The sequence below is a fragment of the Alligator mississippiensis genome, chromosome 4 (genome assembly GCF_030867095.1).
Source record: "Alligator mississippiensis isolate rAllMis1 chromosome 4, rAllMis1, whole genome shotgun sequence".
Classification (NCBI taxonomy): Eukaryota; Metazoa; Chordata; order Crocodylia; family Alligatoridae; genus Alligator; species Alligator mississippiensis.
The window spans coordinates 39,548,205-39,568,236 of NC_081827.1; the positions used below are offsets into that span (position 1 = coordinate 39,548,205).

The 20,032-nt window shown below is 44.0% G+C and overlaps 1 protein-coding gene across 2 annotated transcripts in view; it reads left to right on the plus strand.

Annotated features, from left to right (window-relative positions):
- Positions 1–20,032, plus strand: part of MOV10L1 (Mov10 like RNA helicase 1) — a 55,545-nt gene that overhangs the window by 3,757 nt on the left and 31,756 nt on the right. For both annotated transcript variants that reach the window (XM_059725905.1, XM_019491612.2), the window contains exons 3-7: positions 8,912–9,071; positions 10,487–10,599; positions 13,491–13,681; positions 16,218–16,358; positions 19,782–20,020. In XM_059725905.1, the coding sequence (XP_059581888.1) occupies positions 8,912–9,071; positions 10,487–10,599; positions 13,491–13,681; positions 16,218–16,358; positions 19,782–20,020 (844 nt within the window). The remainder of the gene's footprint in view (positions 1–8,911; positions 9,072–10,486; positions 10,600–13,490; positions 13,682–16,217; positions 16,359–19,781; positions 20,021–20,032) is intronic.

The following is a 20,032-nucleotide window of genomic DNA, read 5'->3' on the forward strand; positions in this document are numbered from 1 at the left end:
TCTACGTTCCCCTTCCCCCCACCCCCCTGCCTTTGATTGCCAGAGGGGCCCCAATGCTCCCTCCTGATCAGCAGAGAAGCAAAAACCATGGTTTTAAACATGGTTTTTGCCTCCCTGCCAATAGAGGAATGAGCTGCAAGCCCAGCCCCTTCACCAATCAATGGTGGCAAGGTGTGCAGGGGAATGTGTAAGATTAAAGGAGCCACAGCGCATCTCACTTCTGTGAATTTGGTAGGTCCCTACCCATATCCTAAAACACTGGTCGATCATGGAGCCTGTAACAGTCAATCCCAGTCTGTCAGAGGCTCCACGATTGGGAGTGGCAGGATGAACCTGGCTGGGCTGAGCCACACCCCCTGCCACGGGTGCTGGGTTGGGTGAGTGGGATCAGAGCCCAGGCAGCTTCTCTACAGGGGGGGTCCTGGGGAGTGGGGTAGGTGTGGGGCCAGTAGATCCTGGAGTTCCAAAAAAGTAATCTTCACCATAAAAAGGTTGGAGACCACTGGCCTAAGAGGAAAACAGCAACAGCCTAATGACTCAGCAATTAAGCAGTTAGCTGCTGAGTCACAGGTGCTCCCTCCTCCCAGCTCAGGGCCTCATGTAGACAGTGTTGCCCAGCTGGGTTTGCCTCTGCCCCCACTCCCTGCAATCAAACAGCTCCCAGCAGCAGCTGTGTCCAAAGCCACTGTGTTATGTATTAATCATTTAACCCATATAATTAGAAGAGGTTAAACGAATACTTTTTAAAAAGATACTTACATCCCTGGTTCAATATATAAAATGAAATTTCTACCCCTGGTATAGGGAGTTAGCATCTAGTCCTGCTATGAGCCTTCATGTGAACCATCCAAAGGCGTATTAGGCAGGCTTAGGCCTTTACTTTGTATGGATGAGCATACATAGTGCGGCCCTGATCTTACAAGAGGGTTCTGCATGAGCATGGTATTAATAGAACTTTTTTAAAATAAAAATACAAAAGCAAAACAAGACTTAAAATGATTTTAAATGATAGATGCTTTAAGTCATTCTGCTGCACACTGGTACCTGATATTTATCCATATATTAAGACCTTCCATCACTATCAGAGTGCCTGCAACAGTTACACGGTTGCTAGGACCACTGACTTTGTGCGTCCCAGAGTGGTTAGGCCTGTTGTTTCACCAGTCCTGGGATGGAATTTAGTAGCTTTTCCCATTCTTTGACTGGGTTGTAGTAGACCAGGAGCTGTAATCCGAACTTCTCAAGAGGTTCGGTTGGACTTGGCATTTATGACATCTTTCCCTTGGGAGCTCTAATCAGTAGCTAATAAAATAGCTAGATAGCTTTCTTTGAAACCAAATTATTCAGTTTTCAAGGTAGGAGCACAGTAAAGCATAATTTAAAACTAGAGGTGCACTGATACATCAGTCTGATATCGGATCAGCACTGATATAAAGAAAAGTGACTATATCAGAAATCAGCCTGATGTGACTGATAATTTAGCCGATAAATGCCCATATGTGCATGCAGCCACAATGCAGCACACAGGCAGCAACGAGCATAACCTGGCAGCATGGAAAGCTGCGTGCAGCTGGTAAGTCTGTTGTGGTGAAAGGGGAGGGAAGGGGCGTGGTGGGGCAGATCAGTGCGCCCCACAGTGAGGGAGGGAGTGGGGCAGGGCCTGGGGCAGGCATTGCCCAGCTGAGGCAAGGCAACCATGGGTTGGAGCCGCAGCTCATCCAGGCGAAGCAGGGGGGGGCTCCTGCCACTGCACTGCTCATCCAGGAGGGCATGGGGGGGGGACACATGACCCAGATCTATGCAGGGCAGGCTGCAGTTGTGGGGTGGGATGGGGGCCACACTGCTGCACTTCAGGCAGGTGGTGGCGGCACTGGGAGTGGGGTACAGGGAGGGCTGCAGTGAAATTTGGGATAACTGCCACCCCCACCCCACCCCCTGCCATAGCCCTCCTTCCAGCACTACTGCTGCCCACCCCAAGTGCAGCACTACAGCCTGCCCTGCCCTACCCAGCGCAGATACAGGGGCACATGCCCCTACCCCTGTGCCCTTCCAGATGAGCAGCCGGAGCAGTGGCACGAAGCGCCCCCGCCCACCCCCGGACAAGCTGCAGCTCTGTTCCACGCCTGCCCTGCCCCAGCTTGGCAGCGCTTACCCCAGCCCCACTCCCTCCCTCACCATGGGGGGGCCTAGATATGCCCCCCGCGCCCCTTCTCTTCTCCCTCTTCTTCCACCACAACAGGCTTACCAGGTACACGTAGCTGCAGCTGTATCGGAAATCGGATTGGTATCAGCTGATATGCCTCTTTAAAAATCGGCTATCAGTATTGGCCCCCAAAATCTCTATCAGCGCACCCCTATTTAAAACTGATTTTGAAAACAGGTGGGGGGGGTGTACACAGAGATCGGTTTTCTGTAAAACTATTGCATCTTTGACATCATCCCAGCTAGGTCAGATCCCCTTTGTGTGTCCTATATCTCTTCATGCCAGCGTATTTTTCCATGACTATTTTGCTGATAATTTCCCCCTTTCCAGACAGCTTTTAAGTGATTGCTTTCCTTATGATTTATTAGTTGCTGATCTTGGCAAAACAAGCCTTGTAACATAACTGGTGCCTGTAAATAGCAACTTCGCAGGTTGGTAGCTTTAATCTTATTTTTTAGCCTGTTTTGAAATGTGGTCACTTTTTTTATATTTCTTTTCTTTTGGATATTTCATTCCTGTTGCCTTTGGCAGCTCTAGTACTAGCAATGGCTCTTATTGCCTCTTATGTGATCTATTAGAGGCAGCTAGGCTGGTTTCTTTTTATTTTTGGTTGCTTCTTAACAGCCTGAAAGCTAGTAAATAAGGGCCTGTTATCTGTAGAAGATATTGAAAATATTGAATGCTGAAGTCAGGTTACTAGAAGGCTCTTTGTAGTGTACTGGCAGGTGCTACAGGCTTCCAGTGGTTCATGGATTGCAGCTTGGCTGTTATGTGAATCAGCGGTTCTCAATGTTTTAGACTCAAGACACCCATCCACAGCTTTTCTGAATTGAGCAGCACACCATTTAAAAAACGAATTCATTTGTTACAGTGGTTACCTTGCGCAGGGATCAGGCAGGAACAGCCTGAGCCTAAGCCTGCTGTAATCTTATTGCCTCACACCTGGAGCCTGAGCCTGTCCTTATCTGCTTATCTCTTCATACTTCCTGTGGCACCCTTTCTTCCATGCTTAAGTGAAGGTTTAATATGATATGGAAATAATTGTGACTGAAGTTGAGAAAGACATGGAGAGATTTTACCAAGTGTAAGAATTGTTTCTTGTGAAATAATGGTGCGTGTGTTGCTGGAGGAACTCATTTTCTAATCTTTGTTTTATTATATAGAATAACTAAATTTTTATGTTGGTTTAAAAATCTATATATACAGAATTTTACAAGGCTCTCACTGTAGTCTTTTTTTTATGAAAAAGCCTGTCTCTTGGATGTTCAGACTGCTTCCAAAGATGCTAGATTAAAAAAAAAAAAAAGATTTTCTTTTTTAATAGCTTTTAATTTGTTTACAGTGATTCAGTAACCTTCAGCTGAAAGCTGCATATATTTTTGTATGCAGTGATAGCCAAAATAATAACCTAGTAAAATTTCTGGCTGAGGCATTGAGCCACAGATGCTAGTTTTCCCCACTGGAGACTTGACTAAATCTTGGAATAACTTGAAGTTTCCAAGAAATCCTTGGGGGTTTTTTTTTATTGCAGAATTGGACACAGTGCAGCTGTCAGCAAAGTGAAAAGGTTGAGAAGTTTTAATTTCCAGAGAATGAGCCATCTAGTTCTTCTTTCTGTGGCCTCAAGTATGTCTGTAGAAATGGAACAGGTTTCCTGATAGCTGTCTGATGCCTATGTTATACATTGTGGAAACTTAGAGATATGAAAAAGCAAATTGCACCCTTCTTTTAAATCCATATATCTGTCTTGGGAACAGCTAATGAGCTCCTGAAAGCCCTTTCTGAAATTTTGGCAGGTGAAGCAATCAGTTTTGTGTGTTTGTTTTTCAAATTTTAAACTGCCATTTGTTGGACATCTCCTTATATACTGAATCAGAAGATTTCAAACATTACATGCTACTCTCCTGTCTCTGTATTGGTCCCCTTGGTCAGAGTAGCAATAAGAGCAGTGTCTAAAGTAAATCAAGTAGTTCAAGTTAATCAAAAATTGAACTATGTAAATATCTAATAATAATTTTTGTAAGTTACAAGCCTCACCTATGTGCAGAGCTTTGATAATTCCTGTTCGGCAAACAAAAACAAGTATAAAGGCAGTATGTTCCAATTGGCTGGAAGAAAAAACTAAGAAAACAATCCCAGGGAAAGTCCATGGTTGTGTGATTTTTAATCTACATAAATATTTAAAGAAATCCAAGATAGAAGGAAGCCTAAAGCATAATATATCTTAAGAGAAGGAATCATGGCTCTTCCTGAAAAGATATTGCCAATATTAGTCTTAAAAACAAACATCCTATGAGACGTTTTTAAAGTATTAGTTTGACTAAATGGGTTTCTCAATGAGAAAACTAAACAAGGCAAGTTCTGCAAGCAGTTTCGATGTCCGTTCAACAAAGTACGCTCATAACAATTCCTCAGGTACCTTAATATACCTAGGGCTGACAAGTGAAATTCTTAGTGACCAGTAGTCTCCATTACTTGTTTTTTTCCCATTCTGACAAGAGTCTCCAACTGTTTGCTGGAACACTGCAGTATTCCAGAAATTATTAAGTCTAATAATTGTCTGTGTTTTGAAGCTCTCCAAAGTCCAGAGAATATGAATGTGTGGTATGTTTAACTATGTGCCAGTTATGACGCTGGGCCATGGAATAAGCGTCATGTCTACAGCCTCAAGCCAAGAGCCTTTGCCTGACCGACACAGCCACCTACCCCAACCCACCACCCTGCTGCTGGATGAGACTTACCTAAAGCATCCCTCAGTACCTGAGTCTTCACCCACTCGCTGACATCTGAGTGGCTGGCTCCTGTCATCTGCCCCTACCTTTCCCCTGTACAGGTCCAGAGAGAGGAACAGGAAGCATCTAGGTAACGGACTCTTTCTGATGTCGGATTGTGTTGCTCCCTGATTCCTGGCCTCTTGGGTTCCTGACTCTGCTCACATGTGGACTTGACTCAATTCTTGATCCCCTGGTTTCCTTACCTGGCTTGTCCAAGCACTCTGTTTGTTTGCCTTCTCTGACTCCAGTTTATACTCCCATCTAGTAACCTTGATACCTGATTGGCCCTCAGGCCTAACCTGCACTTAAGTAACAGGAATATATATATGATTTTTTCACTGCCTGACAAGTCCTCAGAAGTGGGTAGTAAATAGCAGTGGCTTACACTACTGATTCTCAACTAGGTTGCTGCAGCACCCTGGGGCTCCTTGAGATCCTTTCATTGGTGCCATATAGTGTTAACACTTAGGTGTACAAACATGACTCGCCATATAAAATCAGAGATTTCAAATACAAATCTATAACATTTAAAATATTGTAACTTGCTGTGGTTCTTCTGAGTTCCTCGTAACGGAAGAATTGCTCTGTTATTTTACTGTAGTCAAAAAATGAGTGAAAACTAATAGGTGGCATTTTCCAAGGGGTGCTTCAAGTCTAAAAAAGTTGAGAACCACTGGCTTACATACTTAAACTCTCAGAACCAAAAGCAAAATGTGGGATAACACAAGGCTCACTGATACTTCCAGAGTTGTTTTCTTTAAAAAAGAAAAAAAAATGGTTAATGAAATGAAGGACAAACTTTTGCAAAAAAATTAATGAAAATTTTTTTTTGTTTTTCATGGACACTCAAATTTTCAGTTATGTTACTTTTAGTGATACCTGAATGTACATGTATTTTCATAAATTGTATAATATGAATATTCAGAAAAGTAATTCAGGGTAAGTGTGGAGCGTTATGTTTAAAGCAAGAAATTGAAGGAGCAGGTCTAAGAAAATGGCTTTCATACTTCAATTTAGAGATATGCTGAAGTCTAAAGTTGCAATCCTATAAACTCCTGTTTAGCTGCTGTATAATCCTGGAGGTGCTTGAACTTCAAAGGTGCTTCAATTCCAACCTCAAAGTTCCCTGACATCTAGAAGTTCTGTTTCTGCTCATGTCCAAAGCACCTCCATCTTGATGAGGGTGAGCAGCAGCACTGTTTTACTTGTGCCTAAGGCCAAGTTAGTTCCGGGAACTGTTTCTCCTTCTGAGTCTCCAGAGGGGCTAAGGCCAGCAGGTGTTCTCGGAGTATGCCTAACAAATATACAGGGTCAGGCTCCCTACAGAATGCAATTGGGAATTGTCTTCTGAATGGACACGGGTAATGCATAGGGCTGCCATAAGCTGTTCCGGTGTAGATCCCATTTGAAGCCTCAAATCTCCAGAGTGGAAGGAATTGGCTACCATAAGGTAGCTGATGATGGTTATAGTATCTCCCTGAATTCTCCAAACTAAACTAGAATATCAGTTTGCATCAGGGAGTAGCCAGGGATTAAGAGGATACAGTGATGCTTTAAAACTACCCATGCCACTTCTCTACCAAGACTGTAGATTGCTTGTTACACCTAGAGAGATGCAGCACAGAATTGCAGCCTGTGTTTTAATTAACATAAAATTGATATTTGATTAGAACATTGATATGAAAACATTGCTTATTCATATGTACACTCACATTATCATCCACCAAGAAAAACCAATGATATACATAGTACAAATTCTTTGCTAATTTTACAGTATTGCGATGCACCCAATTTTTTTCAAAGTGTGTGTGTGTGTTGGGGAGGGGCTTTGTTTTGAAGAAAAGGAATGAAAATGCTTTTGATTTCAACCGTAAGGTTGATGCAAATGTTAAAGCACTGCAGAAAATGTAATTTGTCTTTTGCTTTATTTTCTGTTTTGTTTCTACAGCAGTCTAGATAACTTCTCTTTTCATCCTTACTGTTAAATTACATTCACAGGTAAGGGAGATAATCTTTAGTGACCAGAGACTAAGAGATACATAGGGATTTCTGCTTTCTGGTCACCTGGCTAGAGAGCTTCTCCTCTGTATGTCTCTGTGGCCATTTTTTAAGTGCTCCAGTGGGTGGGTGTAGCTTCACGCACCTGCATGGAGCTGAAGTGCTCCAAATTGGAGTTGGATTTTAAGCACATCAAATGAAATCTCTCTGTATCTGAATTTTCCACTCAAGTACACTTTTCAGTTTGAGAAGATTTAAAAGTTTTCTCCAACATTTGGCCCCTTTGTAAGTCCTTATAGGTGCTCATTAGATTGCAGCACAGCCCTTCTTTCCTCTCCCCCAACCACGTCTTAGGATTGTTTTGTTTTAATTCTGTGTTAGTATTGCTCCTTTGAACAATCTCCTGTGGTCCACTTACCCATGAGCCAGTCACAAGACTAGAAATATATATCACCAAATGAAGTAGATAAGCTGTGTTTGGATGTGTCTCAGGACAGCTGTCAGCTTCATGTGAAACACATGTTTATCCATTGTCCTGAAGCATCAGCAGGTGGGACAACACGTGACATTTTCCTGGGGCATGAAGGGCCTGGTTCTGCACATCCTGATAATTTCCAGGAGTAATTGTCAGCAATCCTTCGATTCAAGGATTATCTCTATCACAGCTCATTGGTGGGTTTTGAGGTAATTTAAGATTCTCATCCCTGAGTCACAGATCTGTCTGCAGAAGCTGCAGGTATTTCTGCAGGGGAGAGTAGGCTGCAGGCTGGGATTCCTTTCCTTTTCCTTCCTCTGCTCTCTCTCTGCTTCAGGGTGCAAGATGTTTTACCTTGAAACGGGCTGCCGCTTGGTTCAGGATGCAGTGCCATTGGAGTCATTTGGCAGCCACCTCCTCCCAGTTTATGATGTCATCATCTGTTTTCTCAAGCTATGCATACAAAGAGTCCTTGTAGCATTTCCTCTGGCCACTGTGAGATCTTGGGCTGCTACTATGCTGGGAGTGAGCACTTGTTTTGGGAGTGTCTGCACACAATGTGCAGTCCAGCAAAGTAGGTGCCTGAGGATCACCAACTCAATGCTGGTAACATTGGCTTTAGCAAAAATGTTGGCATTTGTGCAGTAATCTTCCCATTTGATGTGGAGGATTTTGCAGAGGCATTGTTGGTGATATGCTTCCAGGTTCTTGAGAAGACAATGATAGGATTGCCCACATTTCACATCTGTAGAGGAGAGTGGGAATGATGGCTACTTTGTAGATCTGGATCTTGGTGACTTCCTGGAGATTGGGGTGAATAAAGACATGCTAAAGTAATTTCCAAAGGAGGCACATGTTTGCTGGATCCTGTTCTGGATCTCCTCATCACCCTTTGCTTTTTTTAAAAGGTGGCTACTGGGGCAGGGGAAGTGCTCTACTACCTCCAGGGTCTTTCCCTTGTTGGTAATTTGGGGAGGGGGTGTCACATTCATGGCCTGGGGTAGGCTGCTAGAGCACTTTAGGCCTTGCTTGCAACACTGAGAAGACAAGCTAGATAGGCTTATCCCAAAAGATCCAGCGCAGTCTGCCTGCTTCTTCCTTAATCTGCTATGTGCCACACAGAGGCTGTCCGTGCCACTTGTGGCACTCATGCCACAGGTTAGCCATCTCTGGGTTAACAAAGTGGCAAAAAATATCAATACTGAAGGAGTTAAAAGAAAAAAGTTTAAAAAGGAAATTACTTGCCTCTCTTACATGGTAAGTAAGTTATTAATATATGTTAATAAATTGTTAATCTTATAGGTTAACATCTTTGATAATTAATCAGGTAATGAATAGAAGGGATTTGATTATTTTTTTTAGATAGTTGACAATACCTAAAATGTGGTGCCTATTATTGGACAGGACAGTGACACTGTAGATTATAAAATGGAAATATTAATTGTGGGATTTATTTTACAGGTAGAACCTGTCTTCAACAATTGGGACGATGATAGTGATCCAACTCGTGATTCTTCTAAATCAAACACAAAAATGTTAATTGGCAACATTACATCTCTCACTAAGAACAGTGGCTATATTAATCAAACAACCTTTTTTACAGTGGAAGAGGTTTGTGAAGGTATGTGGGTTTTGGGGGTCTTTTTTTATAATGTTTTAGACATTCCAGAGGTGTCTTTGTTAAATGTGTTGAGCACCTTCTAAAATGTGTGTTTCTGTTGGGAGATAATTCCTGTGAATGTAATGATTTGAATGAAGAAAGGTGCTTGTTTATTAGGAATCTGTTGGAAATTGAACTTTTATCTCTGTGTGAGAGAATTCCTCTTCATGATTGGGGTCATCATCCCTTTCTCTAAATACAGATAATTTTACTGAGCAATTTCATAACATCCTCAAAAGTAAATATTTTGCAGTGGATATTATTATAAGAAGAAGAAAAGCTACCTAATAACTTTACTAGTTCCTTTTTAAGAAAATGATATACAGGCTGCATCCCACACTGATCCAAGGAGAGTTTTGCTACAGGCTGAAACCTTCTGTATGATACTAAGAAAGTAAAAGGTGGCTATCCATAATGTCAGGCACAAATTACAGTAGAGTAACACTTTAGGGCATTTAGACACGTTATCTGGGGGTTAGGGGAGGTGGAGGGAGGCGCTTTAATTAGCACAGCTCCAAGACCTGTGCTAATTAAAAGCACCTGGAGTGTCAAGTATATCAGTGTCCCTGTGCTGAAAAATGGTGGGGCACTTTGAACTAAAGCTCGTTGAACAAGTTTTAGTTTAAAGCGCCCTACTGCCATTTTTTCAGTGCAAGGATACTGACACTGGAGGCTGCTGGAGCGCATTAATTTCCACACTCCAGTAGACTCAGTTCATTGAGTCTTCTCCGATGTGCTGGAATTACAGCGCACCAAAGCAGGCTCCCTGCGTGTATATAGGAGCCCTTAGGGACTAACTGGTTCAGAGAGTCATGAGCTTTCATAGGTAACAACTTATTTTATCAGCTGCTATCTAGAAAGTAGAGAGAGCAAATCTTAATTTCAGATGTTATAAGAGGCAGAAAACAAGTCTCTGACTTACTGACTCCTTTGGTGGTAGATGAGATCTGCTGACTTCAGAGGAGCTTTGTACAGGCACAGAGAGCTTTCCATGCAGAGCTTATGGCCTAACCAAGGTTTGCGTCTCAGAGCAATATGTCTTAAAAAGCAGGGGAAATATTAGAGAAAAATTGAATATTTTGACCCTTACAAGTTTAGCCTAAGATTTAAATTCATTTTGGGTGTGAACAAACACATACCAAATGAAGTTAAACTCCAGTGCCGATATTCTAATCTGCATCCTGCCATGTGAAGCAAGCCATATATAGTCCTGTAATAAATGCGCTTGCAGCACATTTTTGCAGGTCAGTTTAAAGTCCTTTAAGTTGTGTCAAAATTGCCTACCTGCACAGGATGATCTCTACACTCTTTGACAATGGAGTGCCAAGTGTCTGCTCTTAATAATTAAACTTATAAAAATTTTACTGTTCTCTTAGGATTTGACCCTTATAAAGGTGATTGGGTACAAGCTGAATATTTTATTAATCCAACAACATGGAGCAGTGAAGCAGTCTCTATAAAGCCACTTAGATACAAGCGAGTGGACAAGGTCTGTATTTGCATATTACTTTTCACTTATGACAGAGAAATATTTTGTCCCGTGCTATGGGAAGAAAAGAGGTTTTTGATGTTAGTAAGTCCACTATCATAATATGTATTTTGATAATAAGTCAACATGGCATTATTTTTTAAATGGAATATTTGAAAAGGCAGTGTGCTTTAGTTTAAACCGTATGAGGAATTTTGCCATTTCTATTGTTTGCCAAAAATGTGACGAATACCGGGATCATGTTGGTTGTTTGCAGCTCCACTTCAGGTGTGGGCATATAGAATTTACGTTCTTGATCCAGAACTAACAAATACCATGACTTCTTGGCTCTGGGTTTTATTATATTTGCTTTGATGGTCCTTCAAGCATTCTGGCTTTAAGTGATAATAATTGGAAAATGGATGCTTGAGTACATGGGTGGATCCAGGATTTCATAAAGGGGGGTGAAGGAACAAAAAGGGACAAAAATGATTAGAAGTCTGGGAAACATGATATATGAGGAAAAGATAAATGAACTTGGATTATTAGTTTGAACAAAAGAAGATTGAAGGGGTTTTTAAGAACAGTATTCAAATGCTGGAAGGGTGATTGTACTAGGGATATAAGCAGTTAAACTATTGTTTAACTGATCAGTTCAGCAATAAGCTTACCAGTTGCCATTTAGCCTGGAGCCTGGTGCAGTCCAGGAGGGAAGGGAGTGGGGAAAGGAAGCCCTGCAGTGTGCCAGCAGAAGCCAGAATGCAGCAGGGCAGGAAGAAGGGAGGGAGGCAGAGGAATGAGGAGAGGGAGAGGAGCAGCCCGCATCCAGCACCGGGAAGATTGGTGCTACCATCAGTCGCAGGTGGCAGGAGAAGCCTCCTGTGATCTGGCAGGCAAATCGGGGGCCTGCACCCCCAGGAGGGCTGCGGTGCTCTACCAGACTCCTCCCAGGGGTGCGGGCAGGTCCCTGATCTGCTTGCTGGATCACAGGAGGATGCTCCTGCTGCCTGGGACTGGCACTGGGCACAGCCTGCACCCAGCGCCAGGAAGACTGGTGCTGCTGGCCCCAGCCAGCAGCAGCAGCTTCCTGTCATCCGGCAGGCAGATCACGGGCCCCCCGCACCCCTGTGGGGGCTGTGCTGGACCTCTAGAGATGCAGGCCCCCAATTTGCCTGCCAGATCACAGGAGGCTGGTTCTGCCACCTAGAGCCAGCAGCTGCACCAATCTTCCCTGCTCTGGGTGCAAGCTGTGCCCAGTGCCGGTCCCAGGCAGTAGCAGCAGCCTCCTGTCATCCAGCAGACAGATCAGGGACTGCACCCCCAGGAGGAGTCCAGCATTGCCCCGCAGCCCTCCCAGAGGTGTGGGCCCCCAGATCTGCCTGTCGGATGACAGGAGGTTGCGGCTGCCGGCAAGTGACAGTTTTGCTTGTCATCACATTGAGGTGCCGTTTCCCAGAAACCCCTGCACCTATCTCCTTGAAACTTGGCAGGCTTCATGCCCTTAGAAGGGGCTACCTTCCCTGTAAGTTTAATCTAAATCAGGCTAGAAATGACAAAGTTATTGGCAGTTTCGTGCTTCCCCAGTGTAGCCTATGGGAGAAACTGTTTAACTGTTTTGACGTTTCAACAAAACAAAATGGAGCAGTACTTTCAAAACTAAACAAAACTCTAAACAAACAGCTGTTCTGTCGAAATGGAAGTCGAAGCGAAATGGTGCTGTTTCATGTAGCCCTACTGATAAAGCCCCTGGCTGCCTAGTGCCTGGCCCTCCCTTCCCCACTCCCTCCTGTGAGAGTGTGGGTGCTGCCCCTCCAACATGGCAGAGCAGGACAGGAGTGCAGGTGCTAGCCCGGGATTCAACATCACCATCCTACCCCCACACCCCCAACTTTGCAGATCCACAAGCTGGAACCTAACACTGTCATACTCATCCCCATTCCTGTGCCCAACTGATTAATCATGTAACCTGTTGTAATTACAAAAGGTTAAACAAATATTTAATCAGTATTTACATCCCTATGTTGTACAGAGGGTAGTTAATTTGTTATCCATGGCATCAGAGAAAAGAACAAGCGGCAATAGTCTTAAATTGCAGCATGAGAAATTTAGATTGGATATTAATAACTTTCTCACTTTTTTAAACATTGGAACATGCTACTCAGGGAGGTTGGACATTTGTTAAATCTGGTTAAACAAACATTTGCCTGGGATGATGTAGTCTGAGATGGTCCTGCCTTGAGTAAAAGGTTGGATTAGATGTCCTACAATCCTTTCCAGCCCTGTTTTTCTATGGTTGAAATGGATTACATTTCCTCAGGACTGAAGAGACACTACATTAATGAGAGTTTACACTTTTTGGGACTACTTAATATAAGCAGTGCCTATTAAGCAAATAGGGTTGTCTCTGCTGTGATATTAACAGCTCCAGAACTAACTCCTCTCATTTGCAAAGTTTCTAATACCCCTGTGATGGCTGCATCCCCTTCAGTATTTCTAGTGCTAAGTAGGCAGTTGGTTAGCACAGCCAAGTTACAAAATGGATAGTGGCTCTTATAGGTAAAAGGCTCTTACCTGTCTTTAAGCAATATGCAGATAACTAATATTTTTAAAGAGTAAGAAATAAGCAACGAATTGGGACTGGCATTGAGTCATGCAGTTAAGCAAATTATGACCTTATCCAGTATGTGTGTGTGTGTGTGTGTGTGTGTGTGTGTGTGTGTGTGTGTATCGAGTACGCTGTCTTTTTTGAAATACTAGTTGAAATATGGGGTTTCTGTTCTCTTCAGTAATCATTGGGATGCTTATATCATTATGGCATGAATATTGTAAAGGTATAGCACAGCCATGTAATTTTATTTCCCTGTAAGTTAGGCATGTGGCATTTGGTGTGTCTCTGTATGTAATGGTTACAGGTTCGTATTTCCAGTGTTTCCAGAAGAACTGGTGTTGTAGATGATAGCATATTTTTCACTCTGGATTCACTAAGACTTCCTGACGGTTATTCACCTTGTAAAAATGATATGGTCAACGTAGTGATTGTGGAGAGTAACCAATCATGTTACATTTGGAGAGCACTCTGCATGGCCCCAGCAGACAAGAATGGGTAAGAAGACAATTCTCATGTTTGGAGTAAAATCTCTTTTCTTCCACCTCTTAAAACAAGATTAATATTATATATAAGCGCACAACTTCTGACATCTATTTTAAAGAACCACCTGTAGGTTCTACACAGGCAGTTCCGATGACAGCTCATTTTAAGCTGGTTTAGTAGTAATTTATGTTGGCTACAGGCAGAGCTATATTTCTGAGTATTTGTTTTTATCTTTGATACCACTAGCAGCTTCCTGCAGCAATATAACTATACAGCTGTTTAATGTCCTCACTGTTGTATCATTTGACATTCTGTACAACCATATATTCACTTGTATTTCTTCTTAGTTTGCTTATAAATTAGCTTAATCTTCGGCTTCCTGATCAAGTCTATGCAGTAAATTACTGTATTTACTGAAATCCAAGATGAGGTTTGTTTGTTTTTTTTCCTCCCAGTCACCAGAGGAAGGGGGAGAGAGCCTAATCTTGGATTTGAGTACTGGCTTGGGGCCAAAGCCAGAGCTCAGCTGCCCCAGACCTGAATGGCTTGTTTGGCAACTTACTCCCCCACTTCACCTCCCCCTGATGCCTGTGTACCCCCTTCTTCCCTCCCTACAATCTGCTCCAGCTTCTGTCCCTCCAGCCTGAGTACAGTCAGCTGAGAGCCACTGCTGCTTCTGGCTGGGATGGGCTGAGGCTCAGGCTGGACTGGGGCTCCTGCTGTTGAGTGTCCCAGAGCTGGAGCAAAACTGTAGTGCAAGGTAAGTGGGGAGGACAAAAAGGGCAGTATTCAGGGATGGGCATGGGGGGAGAGGGCAGCTGAGGGCAAGTGTCAGGGGAGGTAGGCATTCAGAAGGACAGGCTCGGGCACAGGGGGACAAGGGGCAGAGTTGCAGGCAGGGAGGGCGAGAGGCAAGGGTCTGACCCTTAGCTCTTTCCTGCTGCTTTTCCCACCATAGCTAAGGGGGAGACCAATTTAAGATGACCTACTAATTCAGTCCATTCTACACATGGAAAATTATAATGCTTTTTATAACCTTTTGGCACAAATGCACTTCCTCAGGCATAGGAAGACTGCAAAGTCTCCCTGTGCCTGGAGAAGGATGTTTGTGCCTGAAAGCTTTCAAAGAATATTTTTACCAATTAATTCAGTTGGTCTAATAAAAGATATCACATCTACCCAAAGAACATTGCCTGCCTGTGTCCTTAGACCAACATGCCTACAGCCAGCAACCCTGGAAAATTATAATACATTTATAATTTTTCCATTTATTGAATCTAATTATTGGGTGGGTCATCTTAAATTTGAGGTAGTCTTGGATTCAGGTAAATATGGTGCTATAACGTGATTCAAATATTTATTTTTTAAAATTAAAGCAACAACTATCCCCCTCCCCCCTCCCCCCCCCCCCCCCCCGGGTTTCAGTGTCTTTCTCAACAAGTTAAAGTATAATGATGGATTTCTAGCAAGTGTCACGCTGTTTTAAGAGGTATCTAATGCGGTTGTAGCGGAGTTTGTTTTTAAGTATTAAAAAAAATTACAGGAAATGTTAATTTCTATTGTCTTAGATAACTGCAGAAAAATGCAGTTATCCTGATAAGGAATTCCAAGGAGGAAATTTCCAAAGAAGAAATGAAAAGCAGTTGAAAACATTTAAAAAAAAAACAAAAACCCTATTGTTATAAATTGAACAGTATTATAATCTTGGAAGTAGGAACTATTTTAATGATTTCAACTGGAAATGAAGTCAGAAGGGTGCATGGTGTAGTCACTAACCCAGCCAGGAACAACATATGTATTTTAGCTTGGTTTGCCTTGGCTTTGTTTGATTTTGCTTGTTCCTGGAGAGGAAACTTTTTTTTCAGGGTGGGGGGGTTGGTATGGTTCTCCTCCGCCTCCTTCCTTCCCCCCCCCCCCCCAGCTTTTCTCTTCAGACTACCAGCAACATCCATACTAAAAATGGTATGTAGAGATAATTAGCGAAATGAAGTAAAAGAAGAGAGATTGATTAGAATGGCCTAACCCATGATATTACTTGCCACTTTCCAGTAAAGTTCCTTTTGGTATTCAGATTTTCTTGAAAAAAAAATGGCCATCTTGCCTGATGTAGGGCCTGGTCTAACTCCCATTGAAGTTACAAAAATTTCCTTTTGTTGACTTCAGTGTGAGTCTGTTTGAAGGCCATTATAAGCTACACCTAGGTTATTGACAAAATTTCCTTTCTTGCTGAAGAAGACTTGTGGGCATTTGACCATGGTGGGGTATGTCCTGTGTCCAATTTCCTCCCCTCTTCTTTCCCCCTTCCACCCCCCCCCCCCATTTCATTTATCTTTCATTCAATTTTTTTTCAACTAACAAAGGTAACTTGGTTATAACTTGATAGCTTGAGAGGTATGGGATGTTAGGTGATAGTGATTTGGAGTCTCTTCTCAAACAGTGGTGGAAATGTGTCTATTTTATGGAATTTTAGATAAAGTAATTCTGATATTCTGCTAAATCTACCCTTCTGTCTTTGCTTCAACACAAGTGTAATTCTGATTGCTTACAGACTCTCTCCCTTTAATGAAATAAATGTGGATGAGCCATACAAAAATATAATGAGAGACAAAGAAGGATTGGAGGTCACAAAAATGACTAATTTTGGAATGCTTAAACTAGGGGAGAATAAGAATTTGATCATCTGGATAGAGTAAGCTCTTTCAATTATTCTTACATGAGTTTTGCCTTTTGACCTTGCTATCTCTTTTCTTCATCATTCTTATGCATCATTTTAGACTTTCTGAATTTTTTACCCTTATGCATATAACAAATACAGAAGTGACATTCCTATCAACTTTCCAAACTAAATTGATTCAGTCATTGGTGACTTCTCTGTTCATCTTAATCTATTCACTTTATGAAATTAATCCTTAGTCCACATTTCACTGAACCAGTCTTCTCTTCAAAAGATGCTTTGCAAGTGGTATTTTCAGATCCTCAGATAAAAAGCCAGCTCCTAACCCAGACTACTCCTCAAAATACTCAATGGCAGAAGCAAGCAGTGCTACTCATTTTCATGTATGGATAAACTGCAGAGAAATTAAGCAATTTGTTTAAAGTCTTATGGCAAATAAACCATTCTTTCATGTTGAAGTAATCTCTAAAATGTAGTTAGTTTTAAACCTTTTTATTTGTATTTCTCTAACAGATCCGTTGCAAAACAACAGCAACTTAGTTGTGAAAAGCTTTGCCTGCTACAAATATAGCATCTGTGCTGTTCTTAAGACATTCCATTCCTCTCTTTCCCTCCCCCCCCCCACCCTGCCAGTATGCCACAGTGCTCTACGCTCCAAAGAGGAGGGAGAGTAAACGACAGGTGGAATCCCTGCCAGCCCACCCAGCCAGTGAGTTGTCAAAAGAAGCCCTGCAGCAACTGGGGGCTGGGCAGCTCTGCCCCTCTTGCCACTGGCTGCAAGGGAGGTGGGGTTTCCTGTGAGCCAGGAACATTAAAAGGCTTCTGGTGCCCCAAAGTTGTAAATACTTTGAGCTTCTGGTGCCTGCAAGCCAGGAACATTAAAGTTCCCAGCCTACAGGCAGCCTAAGACTGGAGACCACTGCATGGCTGGTCTCTGGTCTTGAGTTGCCTAGGAACTTTAAAGAGCTGCTGGTGCTGGACCATCAGCAGCCTTGTAAAATGCCTGGTTTGCAGGCAGCCCCAGACCAGATAAAGCCTGCCACTGCATTGGCCTCTGGTCTCATCCAGCAACAGCTGAACTGACAGGTCTATCACTGAGCTTGTCCTGTTTACAGCTCCCCCGAAGTCAGGAGGAGCCAAGAAGCAACCCCATATTAGCCTCTGGCTGTAAATTGAGCTTGCATCTCATTCTGTTCAGGGGCTGTGTACTTGTGATCATGCATGTTGCAATATGTTCTGTAAAGCAACCTACCTATAGCTTAACAAAAATAACATCCACCAGAGCCCTACGTATCCCAGCAATTTGCTACCTTTCATTATAGGGAGACACTCTAATCACTGACCAGTGGTTAAGGTGTATCAGAATGTTACCCAGAGGTCCCACTTACTGATTTCGGGTATCTGTGAGGTTTTAACGTGATTCTTAACAGGTATATGATTAGATCCTTTCAAGGGTGCCACAGGGTACAAGGAGATAAGCACTTGCTCTTTCCCTACCCAGCCCCTATGCAAGAGGGTAAGTGCAGGTTCTTCTCTGCGTGGCTCTAGAGAAAGGAAGTAAGCTTACCTTGTCCCTGCTAGCCCCTGTGTGAGGAGCTAAATGCTTGCTCCTCCCCCTGTGTGAGGAGCTAAATGCAGGCTTGCCAGTGCCCAGCTCCAGTGCAAGGAGGTAAGATCATGATCATCCTTGCCTTTTCTGTGCCATGAACTAAGTACTTTTTCCTCCCCTCTAGCCCCATCCCTGTGCCAGGAGTTAAGTGCTAAACTAAAATAAATTAGTTATTGTAATACGGTGCTGCTCAATTCACAAGAGCTATGGAGCAGAGGTAGGCAAAATACAACTCGCAGGCTGGATCCAGCCCACCAGATGATTTCATCCAGCCAGCGGGTGGGCACCCACCCATTAATTGTATCCAACCTACCCTGTAGCAGCCCCTGCTGCGCTCCACTTGGGGCCAAGTCCTGCCCATTCCTGCTAGAGCAGTATGGTGCACTTCCACCCTTGGTGGCTTGAGGACCCCGGCCTCAGCCAGTTTGCATAGCTTCTAGGTAGGGCTGCTGCTGCTGCCATAGCTGCAGCCTCCTAGGGAACTGCTTGGCTCCCCTGGCCTCCAGCAGCTCCTCCTGTCACTGTTGTAGCAATCTGGGCAGCAAGTATGGAAGTGGCAGCAGGCAGGGAAGCTGCAGCTAGGCAGGAGCTTGGAGCTCAGGGCCAGGACCTGAGCTCCAGTGGGAACCCAGAGCACGGGGCCTGCTCTGGGCAGGGCGGCAAGAGAATGAAGCCCAGGTCAGCAGGAGCACGGGGCTCAGGCTGGCCTGGTTCCATTGCATGGGGCTCCCTGCAGCTCACTTGCCGCTCCCAGGACTCATGCATCGCCAGGGGGAACCCTGCATTGCTAACTTCCATCACTAGTGGCCATCCCCGCTCCCTGCCACCACACAGTGCCTGGGACTCTGCTGGGTGGTGGTGGGGACCCCAACATGATGGAGTCAGGCTGGCTTCGTCCCGCTCTCTGCCACCCTGGCTGAGTACTGGGAGCTGCACAGGGCAGCTGGAAGCAGGGTTTGGCCTCTGGCTGCATTGCATGGGGCTTCCCACCCCCAGTGGCACGCAGCTCTAGCTGAGTCCTGGGAGCTGCACATGAGCTGCAGGGAACCCTGTGTGATGAAAATGAGCCAGTCTGGCCTTGCACCCTGCCACCATGTACAACTCCCAGGACTCAGCCAGAGCCATGTGCCACTAGGGGACCCTGCCTGCTGCTGTCCATAAGTGCCCTGAGGGTCTGCCACCTGCTGCTGCTGCCAGCAGCAGGGGCAGAGTGCTATGAGGGGAGGGGATGTGCAGGAGGGGCTCCCACACATACCCCATCATACCCCCACACCCTTCCACAAACTCTGTGCCTACCCATGCCTTCCCCCCCACTTCCCACAAACACCATATCCACCCATACCCCTTACCAAAAGGAGTACTTCCTTTTTGGGGGGCTCCAAGATGGTAACCCCCCGGGAGTACTTCCAGGGGCAAGGAGAGGTTCTTCCAGAGACAAAGGTCAGGGGCTTGGGGTAGGAGTTCTGATCCCAACATAGCAACCAGAGGTGGGGCACCTGTCAAACGGTGGGGCTACCCTTGCAGCCCTCAACAGCTCACCAAAATCATTTTGTGGCCTTCCAGCTGACATAATTGCCCACTTCTGCTATAGTGGGAAGCCAGGAGCCTACAAAGATTGAGAGCCACTTCCCTGAATCCTCTGGAGTTTAAAAAAATACCCGAAAAAGTTTTTCAGTAACGTTTGTATCTATTGAGGGTAGGGCATCAAAATGTAACTGAAGCTGACCCAGCATTAATTGGTGTGTTCTATGTTGCAAGTAAAGTTGTTTTTCTTGTAAATGTTATTTTATAGATAATTAAGTCCATATTTAACTGTTAACTATTTCTAGGAATAAAGGAAATGAGCCACACTCCTTAATCAGTTGCAGATTAGCTGGCTGGGTAAAAGAAAAGCAGTTTAGCTTTCCAATGCCTGAAAAAGACCAGAAGAATTCACCATCTTCCTCGTCCCTTCCTGTAAAACAAGAGAGCCTCTCAAAAGGGGTCGTTAAGTTACTTGATGAAAGCAGCAAAATGGTTTGGCAGTCATTGAATAACACACCAGTTACCTGGAATGGAGTCCTGAAAGGTACCTGTAAGA